We start from the raw sequence: 26,745 nt of genomic DNA on the forward strand, positions 1-26,745 counted from the left end.
AATATGGAACGTAAATAAACTTTTTCTCGTCAGCCCACGGGAGGTGTCCTTGTCGCATGCCTCCCTGTCTGTTCCTCAGTCATGTGCTCGTTGTTGGACTGGGGGGCTCAGACGTTGTTGGACTGGGGGCCACTGAGCTCTTGCCAGACCTCCTGCTCCGTGCTCCTCACGTGGCCGTACCAGCCGCTGAGGGTGGTACCGTCATGACCACGTAAATAGTGTCACTGGTGAGCCAAGCAGGGCAGTGCAAATACATGTCTTCCTTATAAAGCCTCCGGTCTGCCCTGAGGCTAACACAGGGCTCATTTTCCGTTCGCCCAGTTTTCTGTGGACTGTCTTTCAGGCTTTTCACACCAGCAAAGCAGCCCTCCCGACGACACTTGGGTGCGGTTATCAGTCCCAGACGGACTGTTAGCTGTGTTTCCTCTGGAGCAGCTGCCCCAGGACCCTGGCACCTCCCGCTCGCTCTCATCCCTGGTTGCTGTCCAGGCTGTCACTCAACACTGGTTGGGTCCTCGGGAGCTTTCTGTGACCGCACAGAGGAAGGCTCTGTCTTGTGCCTACGTGCACGGTTGTCTGGGAATGGCGTTTTAGATTCAAAAGAATTCTGTCCCTCAAATTGTGAAGTTATTTTCCTGTTGTCTTCCAGATTCTCAAGTTGCTGTTGAATCATCAGATGCTATTCTTATTCCCAGTGCTCTTTACGTGACCTGCTTTTATCTGCTCTCCCTCGAGAGGCTTGTACGGTTTTTCTCTCCAGCGCTGGCATTCTGACGTTTCGGGATTCTCGGGCCTGCCGTGGGTCCCTCACCTCCCCTGGACCCCGATCTCTGTTGCCGCCGTGGCCGCCCCACTGAGGGCTCGTCCTCCCTGCCCCAGAGACTCTCCTGCGTGGGTTCTCTGCTTTCTTCTATGCTCTCTCCTGTCTTTCATCTCTGTGTCTCTTGTTCTACTCTCTGGGATGTCTCCTTAATTTTATTTCCTAGCTCTTCAACCGAATTTTTTATCTCTACATTTGTATTTTTAACTTCCAAGAGCTCTTTTATGTGTTCTAAACTATCCCCTTATAAAGAGTTCCCCTGTCCTCAGTCCCGTCTCTCCTCTGGGTCCCTCCCGCCCCTGATTTGGGAGCTGTCTTCATGGTGGAGGCCTTCCTCGGCTGTGCGTTTCTCTTTCCCAGTGAGCTACGACGCCGGTCTGCGCATCTCCTGTGCTGTGGGGGACTTCTTGGGCTTCCCTGTGGGACACACGTGGTAAAGTGCTTTCTGTGTTTGGGATCCCCAGGCGTCAGGATCTTTAGGTCTTGTGTGGACGTGTGGGTCACTTCTCCAGAAATAGACCCTGTGTGGCTGGATGACAGAGTCTGCCAGCAAGGCAGTGGACAGGGGCCTGGGTGGGCCCTCTCTTTCAGGAAACTGTTGTCCACTTAAGCCGCTTCTGAGCTGGACCGTCACCTCTGCCCCCAGTGCCTGAGTCTGTGGGGCCTCCTGTTCGGCTTCCCCAGGGAGACGACTTCTTGATTCCCCTTTGCTGCTTGGGTGGTGGTGGACCCCCGTGCAGGGAGGACAGGGCCCCTTGTGCATACCCCAGCCCGGACCCCACAGGGCCTGGTGCGCCCAGCTCTGCTGGTGGATCCGTGTCTCAGCTCAGGTTCTGCCATGCGTCGGCCTTCCTTCCTCCCCAGACCTCGTTCCCTCGTCTCCTCTCCTGTTTGACCTTGTGTGATTACACTTGTAAATGTCTTTACTCCCATTTTAGGGCGTTGTAGAGAGGGTGTCCGTCCGTCACGTTTAACCACATCTCGGTACACCATCACCCACATGGGCACACGCGTGCGCCAGGACACGTGGCGTGAGGGTGATCAGAACTAGCCTGGTGTCGGGACGCCGGGTGTGAGCTTGTGTGCGTTCGCGGCTGTCGACTTAACCAACACCAGCTCGTCATCACAGGTCCGGCGCTTGTGACGGACCCTCCGTCAGGATTTACCTCCTTCCCCCCACGAGCCAGACGCACAGACAGGATCTGTCTTGAGGCAGCCTATACTCGAGTGTGGGGACCGGATCAGCAAACACGAGGTCAGGCGCCGGGCAGGAGGTAACTCCCCGCGGGAGACCGGTCTTCGGGGCAGGTTGTCAGACGGACGGACGTGTGGTGCTCTGGCTGCAGGAGGAGTGGCCTCTCCGAAGACCGTTACTTCCTGGCTGACAGGACTACAGGACGGTGGGAGGATGTGCATACCTGAAATTCTTCGGACACACATTCCCTGCCTGCCCTCTACGAAGATCACACAGATCTGCATCCCTGATGGTGCTCCATAATGCTCCCCACACGGGATGTCGTCAGCTGGTGCTGGTTGAATAGATAAAACGCTCTCTTAATTTTTTTTTTTAAAGATTTTATTTATTTATTTGAGACAGAGAGAATGAGAGAGACAGAGAGCACATGAGAGGGGGGAGGGTCAGAGGGAGAAGCAGGCTCCCCGCTGAGCAGGGAGCCTGATGTGGGACTCGATCCCGGGACTCCAGGATCATGACCCGAGCCGAAGGCAGTCGCTTAACCAACTGAGCCACCCAGGCGCCCCAACGCTCTCTTAATTTTAATTCAACATCTTTCATTTACTCAATGCAATTTTTGGATATCCTGTAGTTGCCGTATTTATGATTTGCACATTTCAGGTGAATTTTCTGTTATTTACTATAGCTTTCTGTGCTTGCCACTTGCCATTGAACTCTGCAATGTCCCAGGTGTTTCCACCGTGTGTTCCTGATACCGTCGGCTTGTCAGGGTTTGGGGGGGCTTCCTTGTCAGCGGCTGGACTTCCCACTTCCTGGCATGTCTGGTAATTTTTCACTGAGTGCTGGACATTCTGAGTTTCACCCTGTTGGGTGCTGGATATTTTTGTTTTCCTAAATATATTCATGAGCTTTGTTCCAGATGTGGTCAGGTTGCTTAGACACTTGGATTCTTTCCTGCCTTATTCTGGGGCTCCATTAGGCAGGACCAGAGCTGCGCTTCATCTGTGGGTTCTTTCCCCCACAACCCAGGCCAGCCCTTCTTCCCGCTCTGACAGAAAGTTGCACTGAGGTCCGGAGCCTTTTCTGGTCTGGCTATTGGAGCACTCTCGTTAAGAGGCAGACTGTCAAATTGGGTAGAAAATCAAGACCCAACTTTATGCTACCTAAAAGAAACTCACTTTAAATATAAAGGTGCAAATAGGGTAAAAGTAAAAAGATGGAAAAGATAAGCCATGCTAATATTGATCAAAAGCAAGCTGGAGTGGATACGTTACTATCGTACAAGGTCGATTTCCGAGCAGAAGCTGTCACCAGGGACGAAGAAGGTCCCTTCTTCACAGAGATGCTGATGGATTAGGGGGATATAACAGTGTCAACCGTTTCTACACCAAAGATGAGCTTCAAGGTACATACATGAAGACAGGCATGCAGAGCTTAAAGGACAAATAGACAAATCCCCAAGTTCAGGTGGAGATATCCAGTAGTTGGTAGAACAGACAGAAAAGCGGTGAGCACGTTCAAGACTTAACAACACTGTCTGCAGACCTGAGCTGATTGACTTCAGAGAATTCTCCCCGTGAGGGCGGAGTGTACATTCTTCTCAGACACAGACAGAACAGGGATGAAGCTAGAACGTGTCCTGGGCCATAAAACAAGTCATAGTGAACGTGAAAGATTTCAGTCACACCAAGTATGTTCTCAGACCGCAGTGGGATGGAACAAGAAATTTGGAAAATCCCCCCAAATACTTGGAAACAAAACAGCACACTTCTAAATAGCTCATGGGTCTGAGAAGCAATCTAAAGGGAAATTAGAAAGTATTATAAACTGAGGGGCGCCTGGGTGGCTCAGTCATGGAGCGTCTGCCTTCTGCTCAGGTCATGATCCCGGGGTCCTGGGATCCAGCCCCAGGTGGGGTCTCTGCTCAGCGGGGAGAAGCACACTAAACACCCCTATTCAAAAAAAAGAAAGGTCTCAAATGATTAACCTCAGCTTCTAACATCAGAAACCAGGAAAAGAAAAACAAATGGAAACCTGGAGTGAGCAGAAGAAAGACGATAATAAAGTTCAGAGCAGAAATGAATGAAATGGGGGAAAAAGAAAACCAAAATTTACATCTTTAAGATAAAATTGGACTTGTATCCGAAATCTATAAAGAACCCTTGCCATTCAATGATAAGAAGACCAGCAATGCGATTAAGAAATGGGCAGAAGCTCAAGGCCGTGGACAGTAGCGCTTGCTTTGCAAGTGGGCCGGGTTGGGAAGTCAAGGTCGGCATCGTGGTGTGGAGCCATGCTGGTCCCAGGTGCCCTGGACGTGATGTGTGGAGAGGGGCCCTCCAGCACGGGGGTCCTCCTCCCCAAACCCAGAACCTCAGTCCAGCCTTGAGAAAAACATCAGACAAATCCTAATTGTGAGAAAGAAAATTCCCGGAAAGTCCTCAGAGCTGTCAAGGTCGTCAAACACAAGGAAAGCCTGGGAAACTGTCAGCCAAGAGGACCTAAGGAGACGTGACCGCTGAATATCATGTGTGTCCTGGACGCTGGAGCAGAAGGGACATCAGGTAAAAACTAGGGAAGTCGGAGCATGGCATGGACATAGTAATACCATTATCAGCGTGGTTCCTTGATTGCGACGAATATATCACGTTACTGTAACGTGTTAACAACAGGGCAGACTGGGTGCTGGGGATGTGGGAACATCTCTTTCTCCAAAAATTTTCTGTAGATCCAAAATAAAAAGTTAGTTTTTGAAAGTGTGCAAAAGCTTTGAATAGGTATTCCACCAAATAAGATGTAAACATAGCTACTAAGCACATACAAAGACACTCCATGGCCACCTGGACGTTTGGAATCTGAAAACAAGAGGAAGTGTGGGCACGGATGCAGAGAAGTGCAAGTCCTTGCTCAGTGCTGCTGGGGCTTCAGTATGGTGCGACCACTTTGGAAAACTGTGGCAGTTTCTTAGAAAGTGAACTGTAAGATACCATGCAACTCAGCAATTCCCTGCCAGGCCTCTGCCCAAGAGAACAGGAAGAACACGTCCACACATGTGCAGAGCAATTCGGTGAAGACCCAAACTGGAAACAGCCCAGATGTCCATCAACAGGGGAAGGGATAAGCCGATCACGTCCATCTGTGTGATGGGCCCTACTCAACGGTAAGAAGGGATGAACTATTGGTGCACATGACGGCATGGATGGATCTCCAAAGTGCTGTGCCCAGTGGTGGACGCAGACCCCACCTCCCCAGGTACTACCTGTTCTATGATTCCATTTACACAACTTTCTAGGGAACACACATGAATCTGGGAAGGACAGAAAGTAGGTCAGCAGTTGCCAGAGGGGGCCTGGGGGGTGGGATTACAATTATGCTTCCATAAAGCTGTTTTTAAAAATAGGTTGTGCTCGTGAGGGCCCCCATCTGCGGGGGTGATGCGCGGGCAGCACCGCCTGAGGTCCCCCCACAGCCCCGTCCCTGTTGGAGGTAGGACGGGGCTGGGGGAGGAGGCGGTGGACAGGCAGGGCAGGGGTCTCAGGAGCCCCCGGGCCTCCTCCTGGCGGAGAGCGTCAGTGCCCCCTGCCTGCCCCTGGCTGCAAGGGTGGAGGGACAGGGCCAGCTGCGCAGCGTCCGTCCGTCCGTCCGGGAGAGAGGAAGGCAAAGTCAGGCGCCAGGTCACCCACGGAGCCTCAGAGCAGCGCTGTTCTAGCGGGCGGCGCGGACCGCATTAGGAGCATCATATTTTTCTAATATAGAACCAACTTTACTTCCCCAAAATGGACCCACCCCACTGAGAAGAAATTCTGTTTTGCTGTAGAATTCTGCAAGAAAGGCCAGCTTCCCTTCCCTAAACCCAGTTCTGGTTTAGCATTTCCACTGTTGGAGGAGAAGCTGGGCCATTGCTCTCTCTGCCAGTTTTTGGCATCATTCTTATGCGGATTTCACAAAAATAACCTGGGGAATTTCCTTCTTTTTTCTCCTTTCCAAGAACATTTAAAATATCATTGGACTTATCTTTCTTAAATGTTTGAAAGAATCCATCTGTGAATTCTTAGACATAGTTCTCCGTTTTTGACAACATTTTTTAGAAAAGCTGCTTCGTTCACGTTTTCAAACGTATTGGAATATGATGTATTATTTGGTCATATTAATGCCCTTACAATCTGCAGGGATTTCCTGCACGTTTTTCCTAATTCTGGATGTCTTTATGCTTCCCATCTTCTTGCCCCGAGCAGGCGGCCCTGCCCGAATCCTGAATCCAGCCCGCCCCGTTGTCTTCCTCAGCGCACTGACTCCCCCGTTCGCGGTGCCCACCCCTGCCTCCTGCTCGCCTAGGTTCTCTCTCGGAGGCTCGAAACCAAGGTGTGACTGGGGTGTTCCTGCTGCCTCAGGAACGGGAGTGTTCGGGGGAATTTGCAGCGTTGGCCGCCCCCGCCCCCAGGTTTTGCAGGATCAAGTCCTCCTCGCTCTGCTTCCCAGACAGGCAGCAATCCCGGTTCCACTCCGACTCCCTAACTCATTCATCGTTAGAGAGGTTTTACATTCACAAGGGCCTGGGAGGGGGGTTATTCCTCGTTGTTCATCAGGCCCTCTCCTGGGGGCCGCCGGAGATGTGGCCCCAGTCCTAACGCATTGAGGTTATCTCTGCAGCCCGACAGGCTTTTTTCAGACATAAGAGTGTACGTCGTTTTAAATTTATGCTTCTCGTTATTGTCATACAATATTCATAGAATAAAATGTGCAATTTTGACCATTTTTGAGTGCCCAGCAAGTGGCAGGAAGCGCGTTCACACTGTTGTCCCCACCCTCCACCTCCAGAACTTGTTCATCTTCCCAAACTGTCCTCATTAAACACTCACTCCCCACCCCCGACACCCACCATCCACTTTCTGTCTCTATGATTTTGCCTACTTGGGGAATCTCCTAGAAGGGGACTCCTACTGTATTTGTTTTTTCATGTCTGGCAAATTGCACTCGACATGATATTTTCAGGGTTCATCCATGTCAGAATCTCCTTCCTGTTAAAGGCTGAATAATGTTCCCAAGTGCCTGGACCACGTCTGTTCACGCATCCATCCGTCACTGGATACCTGGGTTATCTCCACCTGTCGGTTATTGTGAATCATGCTGTCTTCAGTTCTTTTGGGCACGGACCCAGGAGAACGCTTGCTGGGTCATGTGGTGATTCTAAGTGTAATTTTTGAGGACCCTCCACACTGTTTTTGATGATGGCTGCAACATTTTACACCCCGTCGCCCCCATGGGGCACGGGGCTCGTTTCCCCACATCCTCGCCAAGGCTTGTTTTCTACCTTTTTTATTTATTTATTTATTTTTATTTTATTTTCTTTCTTTATTTTTTTTAAAGATTTTATTTATTTATTTGACAGAGAGAGACACAGCGAGAGAGGGAACACAAGCAGGGGGAGTGGGAGAGGGAGAAGCAGGCTCCCCGCAGAGCAGGGAGCCCGATGTGGGGCTCGATCCCAGGACCCCGGGATCATGACCCGAGCTGAAGGCAGTCGCTTAACCAACTGAGCCACCCAGGCGCCCCTCTACCTTTTTTTTTTAAAGATTTATTTATTTTAGCAAGAGAAAGCACGGGCAGGGGGAGGGGCAGAGGAAGGAGAGAAGCAGCCTCCCCGCTGAGCTCAGAGTCCGACATGGGGCTCCATCTTGCCACCCTGAGATCACGACCAGAGCCGAAACCAAGAGTCGGACGCTCAACTGACTGAGCCACCCAGGTGCCCTTCTGTTTTTTTGAAACTATTATTATTATTTTTCAGTAGTCGTGGGTGTAAAGTGGTGTCTCTTTGTAGTGTAGGACAATATTTGGTTGCTTTTTGTAAACATGCCCTGAGTTTGAAAAGGACTCATGCTGTTTTGTTCAGGGTTTAGGTTTGGTGTGAACCTGGTTTGTAACCTGCCTATCCTTTTTCTGTCTTTTAAATAATCATGAAACACGGGTGTGTTCCCATATAGGGCTTTCTCTGCTGGCTTTCCAAATGAGGCATCTGTGATATTCATTTGTCTGTACCCAGCTCTCAGAGCTCCTGGTGGCCCCTCACGCTCACGACCACCTGGACTCCCTGACCTGGGTGCATCGTGGTGAGTGCCCGTGTGGCCATGTGGCTGAGATGTCACCTTGTCTCCAGCTGTCTGTCGGGGCCGCAGCTGAAACTAACAGGCCTGCATCGTGTCTGGGCGTGCGTTCTGCAGGGAGGAGTGTTTGTTTTAACGGGACCGTGTGGAGGGGTGGGGCAGCGGGGTCGAAGTCTGCGTGGGCTCTAAATGTGCTGAAAACCGTCACATTGCTTGCCCAAACTGCTGTGACCATGTCCCTTCCCCAGATGGAGAGAGGGTGCGCCTTCCCCAGCACTCCCCACAGCACGCATGGCCACGTTTTAAAACGGGTCTAATCTGATGACCTTGGTGCTGTCCCCAACTCTCTGGACGTTTCTGGGATTCACGGGGAGGGGGCATTTCCCCGTGGCACTAGGGTCAGGTTTTCTCCGACAGTTAAACTGCCAGATGAATCTTAATTTGGTCCAAACCCCAAAGAAAGAAAGAAGAAAGGCTTGTTGGTGTTTCGGCTAGAAGTACCCCCCAGACTGCACACGGTTAGGGTTAGCCTTGGGGTAATTGGCATCTTCATTGTGTCAAGCCTGCCCTTCAGGAATCCACAATGTCTGTAAAGCCTTACATTTAGGAGACATTTTCTACCTCCGGGTTCTGTGGATTTCCTTGTTAAACTTATTCCTAAGTATTTGCTCTCTTTATAATTATTGTGGCTAGAACGTTGTCCCATTTGTGTCTCAGCCTGTTATTGATTAGATGGTGCAAAGCAATGAATTTATATCTATAAATATCACGTCTAGCCATTCTGCCATATTCCGTGATGAGTCGGTGGTAGGTTTTCCCTGGATGTCATGAGTTCTTTAGGTATGTGACCATGTCACCAGCAAAAGAGGTGGGCGGGGGTTGGGGGGGAACCTGGTATCTTTATAATACTCATTTTATTTTCTTATGAAATTCAGTAGAACTCCAAGACACTCTCCCATGGAGGGTGGGAAGCCACCCGTGTCCCTCCACCCTTGCAGCTGGATGCAGGGCAGGGGGGCCCCGTGGCGGCTGAGACCCCTGCCCTGCCTGTCCCACAGGGGTGGGGTGGCAAGACCGCAGGGAGTGTGGTTTTAATGTTGATGAAGCCCAGTGGATTAATATTTTCTTTTAAGTTCGTGCTTTTTGTCACCTCTGTAAGAGATCTGTGCATAAGTCAAGCTCACAGAGATTATTCTCTTATGTTTTCTTCTAGAAGTTTTGTAATTTTAACTTTTACAGTTAGGTCTATGATTGAACTTTGTGTAAGGAGTGAGGTAAGGGAAGAAATTTACTCATGTATTTATTTGCATGGGGATATCTGCTTGTTGCAGTGTTGCTTGTAAAAAGACTGTCCTTTCCTCATTGAGTTATCTTTGCAGCTTTGTCAAAAAAACCCAGCCGAACATATATGGGTGGGTCCATTTCTGGGCTCTGTTCCGTTCCATTGACCCATATGTCCACTCCTTTGTTCATACCCCACTGTCTTGATTATAGGAAGTCTTGAAGTCAAATATGTAAGTCCTCTAGAGTTAGTCTCCTTCTGCAAAGATGTTTTATCTAATCTAGGTCTTCTTCCACGTCCACATGAATTTAGAATCAGCTGGCAAATTTGTTCAAAAAAGCCTGCTTGCATTTCCTTGGGGTTGCACTGAACAAACAGACCAGCCCAGGGAAGACTGACGTCCCAGCAGTATTATGTCCTGGAACATGGTACATCCCTCCATTCATTCTGGTCTTCTTTAATTCCTCTCAGCAGTTCTGTGGTTTTAGGCGAAGCAGACTGGCACATCTATTAAGAACAGAGGCATAGGGGCGCCTGGGTGGCTCAGTTGGTTGAGCGACTGCCTTCGGCTCGGGTCATGATCCCGGGGTCCTGGGATCGAGTCCCACATCGGGCTCCCGGCTCGACGGGGAGCCTGCTTCTCCCTCTGACCCTCTCCTCTCTCATGCTGTTTCTCTCTCACTTGCTCTCTAATAAATAAATAAATAAATCTTTAAAAAAAAAAAAAAGAACAGAGGCATAGATATTTTATGTTTTTGTCAGTATTTTTAATGGGATTATTTTAAAATTTCATTTTCTAATTGTTTGCTGTTAGTATATAAAAATACATTTGTTGCTTATTAATCTTGTATCTTGTGACCATGCTAAATTCACATATTGGTTCTAGTAGTGGTTTTGTAGACAGTCATGTTGTTTGTTAATACTAAGGGCAGTTTTACTTCTGCCCTGTCAACCTTCATGCCTCTCTTTCTTTTCTTGCCTTGGTGCAGGAACAAGGTCCTTTAGTACAAAGGTGAGTGGGATCAGTGAGAGGGAGCATCCTTTGCTCATTACTGAGCCAAGAGAAAAATGTTCGCTATTTCATCATAGACTATGACATTAGCAGTAGAGTTTGTTAAGATTTTATTTATGGCTCAGTGCATGATACATATCTTTTAAAATGTTAGTTTGTTGGGCACCTAGGTGGCTCAGTCGTTAAGTGTCTGCCTTCGGCTCAGGTCATGATCCCAGGGTCCTGGGATCAAGTCCCACATCGGGCTCCCTGCTCCGCGGGAAGCCTGCTTCTCCCTCTCCCACTCCCCCTGCTTGTGTTCCCTCTCTCGCTGTCTCTCTCTCTCTGTCGAATAAATAAATAAAATCTTAAAAAAATAAATAAAATTTTAGTTTGTTATTTGCCAAATATTTGTTGAGCACCCAGACATGCAAGACGCTATTCTAGGTGTTGGGGGCACGGCCATGAGCTGGTCGGTTCCTGCTCTCGTGGAGCTCACTTTCTGTTGGCAGAGACCAACCAGAAAAAGCAAGCAAACAAACTTACAGTATCATTTCAGGTAATGCGACCTGTGGGAACATAAAGCTGGCTGATGAGGGCTGTTTTCTCTTCCCTCGTTTTTATTTTGGGTTCATTATCAGATCTGTAATCCCCAAGAATTTGTGGTGTCACCGAGGAGTCCTGGGTCACGCTTCCCCACCAGAAATTTATCCCAGCCCCATTTAGGGAGATCTGGTTCTTTCTCCAGGCTTCTGAGGCCCCACCTCCGTCACTGGTCACGTGTCCAAGTCCCGTGTGTTTGTGGGGCTGCCCGTCCCCTCTGATGCCGATTTCTGTCTCCCTCCACAGCCAGACTGCATCACACCACAGTGCGCATGAGCTGTCTGCTCAGCCAGCTTCTTCCTGGTTCTTTCCTCGGTGTCTGTCCTGGCCTTTAGGGGACTTCCAACTTTTCTGTATGCAAAATTCTTAGCTTGTCATATTTCACAGAATTTCCTTTTTAACTCTTGGGGGTGTGATTGAGACTCACTTTGGGGAGAACTGACAGCTTCATTATGGAATCTCCCAGGCATGAACATGACAATGTATTTATTTAGAAATATTTTAGTTTTCCATTAAATTTTGTAATTCTCCCATAGATTTATTTCAAGGTAAAAAATACTTCTCTCTTTTTAAAAATTGACTTTAATCTAAATGTAACATGGTATGTAGGATTGGATCCTGGAATAGGAAAGGGGAAAGCGGTGACATTCAGATAAGGTCTGTAGTTTGCTTCACAGTCTTGCACCTGTGATGATCATATTAGCTTTGATGAGTGTGTCGCAGCCAACGGTAGAAGAAGCTGGTCAGGTGTGTGCAGGAACCCTTTGTACCTGGTGACTTCTATGAATCTAAAACTTTCCAAATGAAGTTTTAAAAATCAGCAATAACTTACATATTATTTAAACATGCACCAATTCAGTTACGTATAATGAACCATAAATGAATGCACCACAGCAGTGACCACTGTTACAGGGTGATTAGTATGCACGAGGAGCCCCAGGAAAGCCTGTCTGGGTTGGGAGCAGTGGACAAAGTTCTGGAAAAACAGCAGCAAGTGCAGAGTTCCTGAGGTGGGGACATCAGAGCCTGCTGTTCTACCCAGCTTCCCCAGGTCTTTGGAGAAAACGTCTGTGTAGGGCCCAGGCTGAGAAGCACCGGCTGGGTCTGCGCCCCCCAACCCATGCACTGTTTTCTCCACCTCTCACCTGGAAACTGAGGCTCAGAGAAGAGTGAGAGAAAAGGGGGGTAGACTCTGGCCTCCCTCCCTGCACTTCTGCCCCCATGGAGCCAGTGTGGGACGCTGGCGGTGGGACCACGAGCCACAGAGTCCACCCACCTTCTGCGTCAGGCACTTGGACCTGGGGGTTGGGGTGGGACCGCTCGGTGTCTGTTTCCTCACCTGGAAATGAGGTTGGCAGCTATGCGGCCAGGCCCTCAGGCACCTGCCCAGGCTCCCCAGCTTCCATGCCAGGACAGCAAATGGCCTGTGGGGTTTCCGTGCCAGGACCAAGCTTCCTGCATTTTCTGTTAATTCCCAGCCAGGTGGGCCTTCCAGAAGCCTGTTCTTCAGCACAGCAGTGGAGGCCACAACGGGGACACGGGGGGCCAGTGGCGCTTGCCACATGGCGCTGTGGTCGCCCCGAGGGTGGGTCTTGTTCAGACAGTGAGTGGCTTTGCAGCCGGCTGGTGCGGCACTAACCCACACCACTGTGGGGTGACCTCTGGTGCTCCCACCCCTGGCCTAGGAGAGGCCATGCAGCCTCCCAGAGCCGCCCCTCCGTCCGATGGGCCAGGCCCCCCTTGGCTTTCCCTAAGCCTCAGGCCAGGGGAACAGCCCAGAGCTCAACTGAGGGCCGGACAAGAATGCCAGGAATCCTGGGGAGCCCGTGAAACTCAGAGCCAGAAGGGTCCTGGGCAAGCCCCCCAGGCCCACCCTAGTGTAACAGAGCTCAGCACACAGCTGGTGCTCAATAGATGCATTTGATCACTAGGCTACAGGCCATGTGCTGAGTTGAAGAAGTCCGTATAGGGACCACCAAGTAAGGGTGCCCCTCCCCGCTGCCCTTCCCCAGCGGTCCTACACTTTTCCCTCCCAGGAGAGAGAGGGGGTGAGACCATTCACCAGCTCGGCTTTTTTGTTTTGTTTTGTTTTGTTTTTTTAAGATTTCGCTTGTTTGCTTTTTTAAAGAGAAAGAGAGACTGTGAGTGGGGGAGGACTGGGGAGGGGAGAGGAATCTCAAGCAGACTCCGTGCTGAGTGCGGAGGCTGATGATGCAGGGCTCGATCTCAGAACCCTGAGACCATGACCTGAGCCAAAACCAAGAGTCAGAGGCTCAACTGACTGAGCCACCCACGCGCCCCCCCGCCCACCAGTTCTGCTTTAATACGCCAGTCCTTCTCAGGAGGGAGGAAGAGCTGTTGGTCACTCTCACTGTAGTGTGAATTAGCTGTTCAAGAGGGGAGGTTTACAGAAAAGCGGAGCCTCGATGCTGTGGGTGGCCAGCAGGCCAGAGAAGTCGGGAAATTGCAGCTACTCCCTGGATTGTGGGTTGTTGCCGCCTCCCCCACGCCTGCCAGACTGAGAGCAGCATGGGGCGCAGAGAGATTCTGCTTATTATCTGGGCAACTGTCAGAAGAGTGTGCAAGTGACTCTGGTCTGGTTTCCCGTGAATCACTGGCTTCAGATCGGCTTCATGAAATTCTGCAGGAGTGCCTGAAAACAGACCCTGAGGCTTTAGTTTTCTGTTAGTCTGGATCTGTACCACATACCCGGTGGAGGGGGGCTCCCTGTCCTCACAGTGACATGGTGGCCTTGGCGTCCCCACACTCCGAGACCCTGTGGTAGTTCCCAGCAGCTAGGAAGGCCCACGGGGCGTAGGCGTGGTCCAGCCTGACGAACGTCTCGTTTTCAGCCCAGAGCACTCCACCCGAGAGTTCTCTCTCTCTCTCTTTTTTAAGATTATTTATTTATTTATTTGACAGAGAAAGAGAGAGAGGGAGCGAGCGAGCACAAGCAGGGGGAGCAGTGGAGGGAAAGGGAGCAGCAGACTCCCGCTGAGCAGGGAACCCGAAGCGGGCCTCGATCCCAGGACCCTGAGATCATGACCTGAGCCGAAGGCGGGCGCCTCACCAACTGAGCCAGCCGGGCGCCCCTAAGAGTTGTTCTCTTGCCACCAACAGCAGGTGGTCTTGCAAACTACGTCCTCTGCTCACACGGTTTGGGGGTCAGTCCTGAGTAACCGGCAGGAGTAGCATAGAGCAGACACCTGCCGGAGGGCGAGTCTCTCCAGGCTCAGGACTGCACGGACCTGTGAGGAGCAGACTGAGTATGACAGTCCAGGAGGGCCAAGGAGGGGGAAACGGAGAATCAGGACACGGAGTCACTGAATTTAGAGAGAAGGGGGCAGTACGCAGCTGGGGACGGGGGCACTTCTGGAGAGGCGCAGTGATGTTCGTGCCCACCCACACAGACTTAACTGGGGGTTTTGTGCATTTCCACCTCACAGTTTTCGCCCAAGGCGTGGACTCAGCTAGCCTTGGCAGTGCTCATGTGGGCTCATCACGGGTCAGAGGACAGAAGCAGACAGAAGGGTGTCGATGGGAGTGGGGATGGTTGGTCACTGGTCCTGGCTCAGGATGGCAGGCACAGGGGAGCCTGGGCTGGGGGGCCCCTTGCGGAGGAAGCATGCAGGGATGATGGGGACGCTGGCCAGGCAGGGGCACCCCAAGGGGCTGAGCGCCCCAGGCTGAGATTGCCCCCCATGCCTGTGACGTGGGGTCGCTCTGCGCCCAGGAGCCACTGAAGGGCCGGGGCTCACCGCAGTGCCAGCCGAGCTTGAGCTGTAATTACCTGTCTCTGTCCTGTGGGTCGAGCCACAGAGGGCGTCCGGGGAGGTGTTTGTTGTTGCCTGTGAATCAGGAGCTCATGAGAAAAGTGGCGGCTGGTGCAGCAGAGAAATTAGGACCTTGGTGCTCCACACGCGGCCTCCAGCAGCTCTGGGCCAGGGGTTACCCCCCAGCCCCTGCGCGCCGGAGCCTCAGCAGAACCTCGCCCGGGGCTGCCCCTCAGCCCACCTGTTCACGCATTCAAACCGTCCCTTCCACCACCTTCTGTCGGACACAAGCCCCAGAGAAGACATGCCCAGCCCCTCCCGGACTCACACGGACACGTGCAGCCGCACGCACAGATGGGCAGATGCACGCCCATGTGATCACACTTCCCTGCTAGCACGGACCTCCTCCCTCCCCTGACACACACCAGGCCAGGCTCCCCTCCATGGATAGAAGCTTCCAGAACTGGCTGGGGGTCGGGCTGGGAGGGCAGGAGCAGAGATGGAGGGAGACCCGAGCCCCGGGCCGGGACCCTCGCTGGGCAGCAGCGGCCAGCAGGGGGGAGCTGGCCTGACTCACCACCCTTCTGTCGCCAGGGGCCACAAAAGACATGGGGAAGATGCTTGGCGGTGACGAGGAGAAGGACCCCGATGCAGCCAAGAAGGAGGAGGAGCGCCAGGAGGCCCTGCGGCAAGAAGAGGAGGAGCGCAAGGCCAAGTACGCCAAAATGGAGGCTGAGCGTGAGGCCATGCGTCAGGGCATCCGAGACAAGGTGGGCACGGGGCGTGGGGACAGCTGGGCTCTGGCCAGGGCACCCCCACCTCACCCACCCTGGACTGGGCTCTTCCTGCCTCTCCTTCGCCTGGCAGCCCGGAGCAGACCTTCGGATGGTACACTCCGAAGCCCCGGGAGGTGGTCCGATGGGAAGGGAGCAGGACAGGAGAGGTCCGCACACCCCCGGGAGTCCACGTCTGCTGCGCAGGCTTGCCAGCATTAGGACTCACCCTGTGGGACACCAAGTCTTTCCTGCTCTCCACAGTGGGCCGGGGTCCCATCCTCATGATCGGGTCTCCCAGGCTCTCTGGACCAGATGGTGGTTTCTGCAGGAGAAGCTCTCCCGCCCTGCTCCTCCTGGAGCTGTCCCTCCGGGCTGCCCAGGGGCAACCGGCTCTCAGGCAGACCCTGAGTGGGGTGAGTCATCATGGGCAGGGGACTGCACCCGAGCAGCCCTGGAGGGTCCTCATAGCTTCTGAGGTTCACAACAGGGTGATGGGGGAAAAAGGCCTGCAGACTGAGGTCTGGCTTGGGGGGTGGGCTTCGAGTTGGCAGCCACAGCCCTCCTGGGAATCATCTGGGCTCCCTTCCCCAGTGAGTGGGACGGTGAAAGCATTGTGCCGGTCACAGATGGGGAAACCGAGGCCCAGATTGGGAGGGGCAAGGGAGGCTGAGCTGGCTGCGAGGCTCACAGAGCACTGTGCCAGAGCCGCAGGGGGTCCGAGCCCCCGGGGGTGTGTCCATGGCCCATCCTCCGTGGACCATCCAGCAGCCAGGTTGGAAGGGTGGGAGAGAGGGCAGGTGTTGGGGGAGCTGCTCCAGCTCCATCCAGGGTGGGCCAGGCTGGGTGCCAGGTGAGGAGATGGGCCTTCCCCTGGGGACCTGGGAGTTTCGTGAGCCCTCAGCATCCCCCAAACCATATGGCCTCCCAAGGTCTTCAAGGCCACCCTGGCCCCAAGCCAGGCTGGGCCTCCTCCACCAAGGGTGCCTGTGGCCTGGCGGTCACTGGGTCCGGGTGTCTGGGTAGGAGACTCAGGAAGGGGGGAGTGTTGCCTTGCTTGGTTCCTTCCTGCCCCTAACCCCGATGACCCTGGCTCTGGGTTCTGAGAGAGGTGTTCCCAGACCCTGCGGATAAAACCTGCTGGTAAGGAGCTGGGTCCCCTCAGGAGATCTCCGTGGTCCCCGGCCCTGGACTCTGAGATGCCCAGGCTGCGGGGTGGCAGAGCCTAGACCGCAGGATCTTCCCACCTGCTGAGTTCTGCCTCAGTGTACCCAGGGAGGGGCCAGCTCCACCCAGCCTGAGGGCCAGGCCTCCCAAGGTGGGACAGCCCAGTGGGGTGCCTGCACATCTCTGAGCCCACGTGGGGCCCCCAAATTGATAGGGGTGTGGGGACCGCAAACCTCAACATCCCACCACTGGTCACTGGACACCTTTTCTGGGGACCTTCACAAAGCTGATTTTGCTGTGAGAGCCACTCACGAGCACCTCCTGCCCTTTTCTGCCCCAGCACTGGCCCCTTCTGGGTCAGGCAGCTTAGGCTGTTGGTGGGGGTATCACTGTAGGGATCAGGAAATGGGGGATGAGGCAGAAGGGGGAGAATCAAGAGACAGAGACAGACAGATGCCCAGGCAGAATGTCTTCTAAGAGGAGAGGAATCCGGTGATGGTGGCCATGGCTTGGGGGAGCTGAGGGTGGGACAGAGACAGAGAGATTGGGGGAGGGTAGGGGGTGAGAGAGAGGGCTGGAGCAGCTGTGTTCTGAAGCCTGTCTGTCTCTCTGTCTGTCTGTGTCTGCTGCCCACGGCTTTGCCCCACGTGTGCACCCCAGTGGCGGATCCTGGGAGGGCCTGGCCTTGAGCCTCACAAACGGGTCACAGTGTTTGGATAGGCCTCGGGGCCCCTGTGGGTGTGGAGTGGGGGTGGCCTCCCCAGTCTCCCCCATCAGGAGGCAGGTGCCAAGTAAGCCCCCTCCCCTGAGCCTGGCCCTGGCCCTCGGAGACTCACGTGCGTTCGTGTGAGTTCATGGGCTCAACAGACTCCACTCATTTCGCCTTTAATATGGAAGCCCTTTCTGTCTCTCCCCTCTTCAAACCGTCCGCTGGCTCCCATTTCATCTGGAGCCCCAGCCCAGGCTTGCGGTGACTTACACCCACTGTGCACTGGGCCTCCTTGGGGTCCACGTTCCCAGTGCCCCTGGGCTTTTGCGTGGTTGCTTCTCTCTGGATCTCTCCCTGAGGCCCCTCCCTCCCCTCCCCACCCTCCACACAACCCTCCCCGTCTCCTGCTTTAGTTGGCTCCCCAAACCTTCTTTTATCCAACACACTCCTGTTTTTTACTTCTTTGCTGTTCATTATCCACCTGCACGTGGAGGGTGGGGGCTTTGGCTGTTTTGTGCCTGGCTCTGTTCCTGTTGACTGAAACGGAACCTGGCCCTGTGGATGCTAAGCCAGTGAATGAGTGAGGGAGTGGGTGCTCCAGTGAGCATGAGCTCCACAACAGAGTGATGGGGACCTGGGGAACAGTCCCGGCATGAGGCCTGGTGGAAGTGGGGGGTGCCCCCTCCCTGGGTACACTGCTCCTAATGCCTCATGGATGAGGACCCTCACCAAGCTCCCCCGAGTGATGGATCTGTCCTCAAGACCCCCAGCACTGGGGTGGCTCTGTGGAGGGCTGCACCCCATGGCAGAGCCTCAGGGCCCCCTCTCTCCCTACGTGAGCACCCCTACCTGGAATCCCCTGGGTGTGCTGGGGGCCTTCACCTTCTCTGCCAGCCCTGGAGGCTGGGCCTCACCCCTGCCAGTTGGAGGAACCCTTCCTGCGCACATCTGGGTTCTGTTCTCGTGGGCCCAGTGGGCACGGAGGCATCTACTGAACCCAGTCACACGGGCAGGGGTCAGAGCACCTCAGGCTGGGCCATGGTTCCCTTACCTGCTCAGCCTGATTGTTTTCTCAGCTACTGTGGGATTAGGTAGGATGAGTGGGCCAGGACCTGTCCCCAGAGGGTCCAGCTGCAGAGAAGGTGTGGGTGTGTTAGAGACACCTGCTGTGGTCCACCTAGACACCACAAAACTGAGTCTGCCAGGCAGGGGCCTTTCCTGTGTGGCTGCAGAGCTAAATGAGATAGTGGTCACCTGGCCAGGCATTGGGTAGGGGGTGGTGCCAGTGCTGGGCAGACGGGGACAATGGTGAGTCCCTCCATTCATGGGTCAGAGGCAGCTCAGGAGGGGGGCTGGCATGTTTTGGATGCTGGAGCCACAGGAGGCCCAGGTCTTCCCAGTGCCACCACTCCAACCTCCAGAATGTGGCCCACCCCCCCTATGAGCCCCAGGGCCCCCTGGAAATGGAGGCAGCTCAGACCAGGAATGGAGGCTGTGCACTGATGGGGTGGGGTACAGGGCCGGAGCTGACCCCCTTGCCAGCAGCCATCCTGAGTGGTGAAGGCAGGGCATCTGCTTGGGTGGGGGCAGCATCTGGTCCCCGCTGCACCTGGAGCACCATTGAGTGACCCAGCTCCCAGGTCCTGCCCCTAAGAGGTCTGCCTGACACTCATGTCCACCGGGTTCTCTGCAGAGCCCTCTTCCACCTGTCCACGTAACCCTTCCCACTTTCCTCTGTTCCTCACAGGTGGGAATCCTGCTCTTCAGGTGTGGCTTCCCCAGATTATCCTCGCTGGCCCCCAGGCACCAGACCCAGCTTCCTCCAGTCCTGCCCTGGTGCCACATACCCGTAGGCCTCATGGGGGCTGGTCAGAAAAGGAGGTGCTGAGCTGCCCAGTCCAGGGCTCCATCAGATGGGTGGGAGGGCCATGAGATGGAGGGCATAGGGGCCAGGGTCACGTGTCCTCTGGGGCACCCAGGTCCCTTGGCGACCTCATCCAAGGAAAGCAGAAGCAGGCTTGTAGGATGTCTCACCTTGGGGGTCGGTGGGCAGAGCCTCCCTTTCCCCACCCCATCATGGCGCACCTGTGAGATTGACCCACTTGTGCTTATTTGCCTGGTTTGCATATACATTTCCTGATTTGCATACTCACCTTCTGGTTTGCATGCCCACCACCAGGTTTGAGATCCTCAGCTTTGAGCCACAACCATCCTCCTCCCAGCACCCTACTGGTGGATCCAAGCCCACCCAGTCCCCCACATCCCCTTGATCACTCCAGGTTCAGTCTGAGGTTTGTGCTGATAGTAAAAGTGTGCATGTGATTGCCGATTATTTGTTGTTTTGGGATATTACAGATCCTCACTGTTAATTAGCACCAGGTTCCTCCCAGCCGCGGGGTGTGGGGCGGGACCCTGCCATCTTCATGGTCAGTGTGGAGGTTGGGCACCTCCAGTGGGTGCCTGGACCGGCTGTGGCTGGACATTTGTCTCCGGAGCTCGGGAGCCTCAAATCAGCTCTTAGCCAGATCACAGTGGAGCCAAGCTCTGGTGTGGACCCCAGCTCTGGAGTCCCTCCCCTAACAGAGTAATTGTGACCTTCAGCTGGACCCCAGTGGCCGCAGCCTTGGCAGGACTTTGAGTCTCACTGGAGTGAGCTGGGGGCTGGGGTCTCCTTTCTGGACGCCAGAGGGGACAGCCCCAACACTGCAGACCGTGGTTGCTCAGAGCTTGCCTCTCTGGTCGGGGAGATCACTCTGCTCAACTGTACACAACGTGCTCTCGCCATAACATGCGTGTTCCCTGAGCACAGGCACTTCCGCGGTGAGTGTGAGTGCAGGCTTTAGGCAGCTCAGCCCCCCGGGTCCAGCGCACGGACCGGCACCCCGGCGCTTGAATGTTCCTGCCGCGTGCACAGACGTCTGTGGCTGGAGGAGTCTGCTGGAGTCTGTGCCCCGGGCTGGAGGGAGGCTCCCTCTGGTCTGACCTAGTTTCTGGCAGTGCCTCTCTCCCCCGCCCACGTTCCGCCCCACAGGGCTCCAAGCCACATGTCCCTCCTTCCCCTTCCAAGCCTAAGCGCCACTCCCTCTGCCGTGAGTTTGTCCCTGAGCAGTGACCCAGGAGCAGGACCCATGCTGCTTGTGCAAGGGGCGCCCAGTGTCCGGCCAGCTTGTCCCACTCTGTGCCCTGGCTGACCTGACGGGCCCTCTGGTCCATGTGCCTGCTGCCCAGGATGTTCCCTGGGTGCCCCCATCGGCCCCTCACTGAGACCCTCCCAGCACAAGGGACCGTGGGCTGCTCAGGGCTCCCGCTGAAGAAGACGGATGAACACTCCTCTCTCAGTGTCTGCCAAGTGGCAAGGAAGCCCAGGCTGTGCTCTGGTCACAGGTGGGCAGAGAGCATGGCTTCTTCATCTCTGACCTCTGCTGAAGGTGGCCATTGACTCCCCCATGCCTGAAGCCGCCTGCAGCCTCAGGGAGCAGAGAGGTGCAGAGGTTTCCGTCAGCATCGTCAGCAGGCTGGGGGTGGGACACAGCCAGGTCCCCCGAAATCTGGAAGGAGAGGGAAGGTCCTTCTTGGAGAGTGGGGCATTCCCCCGCTCCCACCAGCACCAGAAGCAGAATCCATTTTCGTTGGGAGGGGTTGGCAAGGAGAGATGAGTGAGCATTGGGGTCAGTCCTCCCCCTGGGCAGAAACACCTCCTCCCTGAGGCCAGTGATCCTGTGCTTCTGTGTCCCCAGTAGAAATCTGGAGTCTGTGGATAATCGCTGACACCGACACGCTGTCCCCAGTTGTCCCTGTTTACCCTTATTAATGCTTCTGCCCCTGTGCATTCCCTTATGTGTGATCCAGAACCTCAGGCCTGGCCAAGGGGTGCCCCTCTTTCCAGCCTCAGTGGGTCCCGAGCTTGGCCCATCAGAGACCACCAGCCCCTGAAACCCATAAGTCCAGTGTGACCCCGCCCAGTTCCCACCAGCCCTGAGGCAGGAGGCCTCCTGGTGACCACAGGCTCATCCTCCTCCATCCTGCAGGGCTAGGATGGTTCAATGCTGGTTCCTGCAGGGCCAGTGGTAGGCCTGGGGGGAGGGGGCATGTGTTCGTCTCTTAGAAATTTATTCTCTCAGTTCTGGAGGCCAGAAGTCCACAATCAGGATGTGGGCGGGGCTGCCCTCCTTCTGAAACCTGCAGGGGAGAACCCTTCCTTGTCTCCTATGTGGCCCCTGGCAGTCCTCCGTGTCCTTGGCTTGTAGCCAGCCTTTCTCCACTTTCCTGTGGCTTTGTCTGTCCTTGTCTTTCTTCTACAAGGAAACTCTCACTGGATTTAGGGACCAGGATGATCTCCTTACCTTAATAACATCTGCAAAGACCCTATTTCCAAATAAGCCTGCATTGTAAGGTTCCAGGTGACATGAATTTTGGGGGGACACTATTCTACCCAGTACAGAGGGGAAACCGGAAATGGGGGGCTCAGGGGTGCCTGGGAGTGTTGGCTGAGGGCACGCCTAGGTGGGGCTCCAGAACATCCACCTAGAACTGCCACTGGGCACCCTCCCCTCGCTGTCCAGGTAGGGGCGGGGGTCCTGGAGGCATCTAGGGAGAGTTTTCCAGGCCTGAGATGTGACCACACCTCACCCGACCAGGGATCTGGGCTGCGTGGGCCCGCCAGCCACGGACAAATGGGTTCTTCACAACGGCCAGCAGACATCCTGCCTGCCCCTCCTAGCCCACAGCCAGGCCCGCTGAGCACAGCGCCCTGCCTCCCTGGGAAGGCGAGGCAGGATGGCAGGGGGGAGGGGCGGGGTGGGGCGGGGGCGCAGCTTTGGCGCTGGTGGGGATTGACCTTCCCCCTTCCCTGTGCTTCCCACTCAACACAGCCCCCAAGCCCCGGCTTCCGCTGTCGCCCCTGCACACTCCGTGGGGTCCCCCACACCCTTCCAGGCACCCTCCTGTGTGGGGACTTTGTCTTCTGGGGTCTTGGCGGCAGTCGGTGGGCCCAGGGGCTCCCCACACCCTCACAGCCACGGGCACCGCCTCTCGAGGCCTCTTGGCCCATCCTGCAGGCGCAGGAAGGGTCCAGGTGTGGCGCCCGGAGCCAGGCCTGGGCTGGGAAATCCGCTCGCGGTCTGACCCCCTCCCCTCCCCCCCAGTACGGCATCAAGAAGAAGGAGGAACGCGAGGCTGAGGCCCAGGCCGCCATGGAGGCCAATTCGGAGGGCAGCCTGACGAGGCCCAAGAAGGCCATCCCGCCGGGCTGTGGGGACGAGCCAGAGGAGGAAGACGAGAGCATCCTGGACACGGTCATCAAGTACCTGCCCGGGCCGCTGCAGGACATGTTCAAGAAGTAACGACCCTGCGCTAGACGGCAGCCCGCCAGAGCCCGGAGCCCCCACCCCCCTCGCCGCCCCCGCCTACCCCCTGTACATGCCCTCCGCGGAGGCCCCTTGAAGGGATGTCGGGAGCAGAGTGCAGCCCCCAACGCCAATATAAGCCATAGTCCTAGATCTATCAGCCCCATGCCCCCCTCATACCTCGAGAGCCTGCGCACACCTCTCCCCCCCACCCCTCTCCCCGCACTGCCATCGCCACCGCCACGGGGGAGGGGCGCCTGCCCCTCCCCCGGGCCCCTGCGGTCTGTGCTGCAGGCCCCGGGGACCAGCCCACGTGCTCCTCTGGGTTGGACCCTCCCCCAGAGCCTGGGACGTCCCTTACTGCTCCTGCCCTTCACACCCACCCAGCAGTGCCCAAGGCCAGGGCCACCGAAAGGGCCAGCATCTTGACCACCCCTCGGTGCGCCATTCCTGCGTTGGTGGGCGCTTGTCCGGTCCCAAACTCAGGAGCACAGCCATAGTGGGGGGAAGGTGGGTGTGCAGGCTGGGAGGGGAACTGGGAGGGGCGAGCAGCCTCCCCCATCCCCACAATGACACCTGGGTAGCAGGATCTCTGAATCTTCCTGTCTGAAGGTTGCCCACCTCCACCTGCACCCCTCACATTCATTGTCCATCTGTCTCTCCCTGTCCTTCACTCTCCCTTCTCGGCCCACTCCTCTGGAAGGCTTAGCTTCTTAGAAATACCAGGACTGGGTTCTCTTCTAAACTAAGGGAAACAAAGCAATAGGCCTAGGGGGAAACTTCCCAGACCACCCCCCGACCAGGGTGGAATACACACAGACTCTCACACATCCCTCTAACTCGTACCCCTCTGAGTCCGTGGGCCCAGCCCACTCCCCTCCCTGGTTGGCACCTCCAGTCTCACCATCATCGGAGGCTGCTCTGGATGGGGGGTATCCCCTGCCCTCACCCCCTGCACCCGCACACCCGCAAGGAGATCTGGGAGGAGACGCAGAGCCCTCAGATGAGTGCTGTGCGTCTGGAGACAGAAAGGCCGGCCTGCCCTCCCCCGAAGGGAGCAGGCCCCTCGAGGTGGGGACTGCCAGGTGGCCTGGCGCTCAGCGGAGGCGGAGTTTGACGGCAACCGCCGCGGGCCTCCCGAACCCTTACGTCTCCTTCGTCCTTGTTTTCCTTTGCATCACGATATGTTGAATCTCAGGTAAATGAGGTCTTACGTGTTTGGGGAGTTTTATCGTGACAGAAAGCCCGTTGCCTTGGTGCCCGGGGCCCCTTTCTGTCCATATCACAAATTCATTGTGTCCACGTGTTGCGGGCCAGGGGCGTGGCCCTCCGTCGCTCTTTAGAGAAGCCATATCAATAGACCGCAATATGAACCGCGCACGCCCCCCGCTCCAAGACGTGAGAGCGTGTCCTGGCGCCCCGCGCCGCCTTGGTGCGCCCCGCGCGTCCCGCGCCCTCTCTGACTCCTCCTGGTCCCACGTCTTTTTTAAATGCCTGTTTTCACACTTTGAAAAGCCAGCTCTGAGCAGACAGGGCGCTGTCTCGTAGAAACCCCGCATCCCGTTCCCAGCGCATGGGGCGCCCGGAGCATCCGAGCTTAGCGTGAACTGTGGATGTCGTCCGTCCTCCTGTCTTTGCGCCTGGGCCTCCTCCTGCATGTCGGGGGCCGTCGCGTGTGTAGTCTCTGGATGGAATCACAGCCAATAAAACACCACAGTGATTTCACACCATGTGGCCATTCTCTCCAGAGTCCTGATCCTGCCCTGGCAGCCAGAGGGCAGACTGGGGTCCTGGCAGGAGGGGCCGGACCCCGTTGGACAGGTCTCACTCTCTTCCACGCCCTGCCAGATAGGGGGCACCTCCCCCTGTCCCTGGTTGTCCACAACTGCAGGGTCTCCCCACCGCCCGGACCCAGATTCACCCGGTTCTCTCTAAGGCAGACCCAGGGTAATCATCCAAAAGGCAGACCAGCCCCTTTGGGGCTCCCTTCCTTCCTCCCCCCTCCCCCCTCCTTCTATGAGTCTCCCACCTGCACAGACCCCTTGACAGGCCTTGCCCTCCCCACAGATAGGCCAGGCCCTGGAGGGCCCAGGTCCCACTGTGTTGGCCACACTTTCAGCCAACCCCCCCCCCCCCAAACTCCTTTGCAGCCCTGAGGATCCTGCCTCTAGTCTGTCCTGTGGTGGCCATCTCCTCCCCGTGTCCTTAGGGAGGCCTCTGTGCCTTGCGGGAGCTCTGGGTCCCACGCCCCACCAGGGAAGCCTGCCCATCTGGGCTGACGCTGGAGGAGGTGCCCGTGGAACCCCGGGCACCCTGACCCGGCCCAGAGAGCAGCCTTGCTCTCTCCCTTCTGGGCCCCACCCATGTCCTTCCCGTACCCAAAGCCTACCCAAGGTGCCTTGTATCCCCAGAAAGGATGTGTGTGGCCTCCAGTTCTGGGGGCCTCTCTGGGCCACCTGTGATTTTCCTCACAATGCTGGCCAGAAATGCTTTCAGCAAAACCTGCCCAGTCTTGGCAAGTAGAAAGGCTACACTCATCCCCCACCCCTGCCCCCTACACGCCTCCCCACAGAGCTGTGCCCTGAAGGCTGCTCCAGAGCCATCACTCCTTTGCCTCTGCCTCAGGGGCTGGGCGGTGTCAGGAAGGGGGGTATGGGAGGACCTGCCTCTGGGGAGAGTTTGGACCCCAGCCCTGAGTACCACCCAGTGTGCCTTTGCCCCCTGAAGAAGGAGCAGCTGTCCATCCTCCCTCCCCGGATCCAAAACACTGACAGAAGTCTTTGCAGCCAACTCCGTGCCTTTAGGCCACCCCAGGATGGCCCCTCTTAGAAGGGCACTGAAAATGGCATCCATCGTTCAGTCTTCACTCCCCCCACCACCCCAGCCTAGCAGGGACTGGGCTTAGTCTTGAGCAGCAACCGGGATATGCTAGGTGACCTGGCACACCTTCCCTCTGACTAGCCCTTCCTCAGTGACCTCAGGTGATGGTGTCTGAGGACTCCAGGTAAAGATACTTGCTCACTTGATGTTTACTGAATCCCTCTGATGTGCCAAGCTCAGTTTTATGCACCAGGGATAACTGAGGTCCCTTCCTCCTGGAACTGATTTTTTCAGTGACAAGAGACAGATGATAAACAAAAACATAAATCAAGTGGTGATTTCTTCTGTGGAGGAAATTGAGTGGATTAAGGGGGCAGAGAGGATGGTGAGGACCAATATTTCACCTCTGAGGAGGTGCAGAGAAGCCCCAAGGAGAAGAAGAGGGAGCCCTGTGGGATTCCCATGGGAGAGCACTGCAGCCAGAGGACCAGCCATGCCCAAGGCCCTTCAGAGCAGTGACCATGACTCCGCTGACCACAGTCTTGCTCCAGATGCTTGCTCTAGATCCACACTGACTCTTAGCAGAGTCTCTTTCCTTTCTGGCTGTTTAAGTCTTGACGAAGCAGAGCACACCTGGATCCGTTGCACCCTGCAGACACATCGTCCCACTCTGCAGGCAGGCAGGTCTGGCCAGCTCCTGGCTCTGAGGACCGCCTCCCTCTCCTGCTCCCTGCCAGCTGCTAGCGATTTCCTGCTTCCTCTCCTCTCAGGGACCTGCACTATGTGAGCTCCTTGCTCACAAGCCACTTAACTGTCAAGGCTGTCAGGTCACAATTTTAAAGGTCTGGCAATTAAGGACCGTTTTGTCCAGTTCTGCTAATCCGCAGCTAGACAAGTCCTGCTGTCCACAGTCGCAGCCGGCGGGGCCCAGTGAACACACTGAGTCCGGGCCACCTGTCCACACAGTTTGGAACCGTTTCCACTCCTGTCTCAGCAGGCCCCCTCAGGTCTAGGGAAAGGAGGGGTCCTGTCGCGGAGGAGTGGTGGGTAGCAGAGAGCCCGGCTTGGGCTGGTCCCACGGGCGGGACCGGAGGCTGTGGCGGGGGGGGTGGGTCTGGGCTGGGGGCGGGACCGGGGGCTGTGGCGGGGGTGGGGCTGGGCTGGGG

General features: G+C 55.7%; 1 protein-coding gene across 2 annotated transcripts in view; it reads left to right on the plus strand.

The window, feature by feature from the left end:
* Positions 1–22,756, plus strand: part of CPLX1 (complexin 1) — a 34,388-nt gene extending 11,632 nt beyond the window's left edge. For both annotated transcript variants that reach the window (XM_035004454.1, XM_035004453.1), the window contains exons 3-4: positions 15,360–15,535; positions 22,559–22,756. In XM_035004454.1, coding sequence (XP_034860345.1) covers positions 15,360–15,535; positions 22,559–22,756 — 374 coding nt within the window. The remainder of the gene's footprint in view (positions 1–15,359; positions 15,536–22,558) is intronic.
* The last annotated feature ends 3,989 nt before the right edge of the window (positions 22,757–26,745 follow it).

Source organism: Mirounga leonina, unplaced genomic scaffold (assembly GCF_011800145.1).
Source record: "Mirounga leonina isolate KUSES-001 unplaced genomic scaffold, KU_Mleo_1.0 Mir_129, whole genome shotgun sequence".
Lineage (NCBI taxonomy): Eukaryota > Metazoa > Chordata > Mammalia > Carnivora > Phocidae > Mirounga > Mirounga leonina.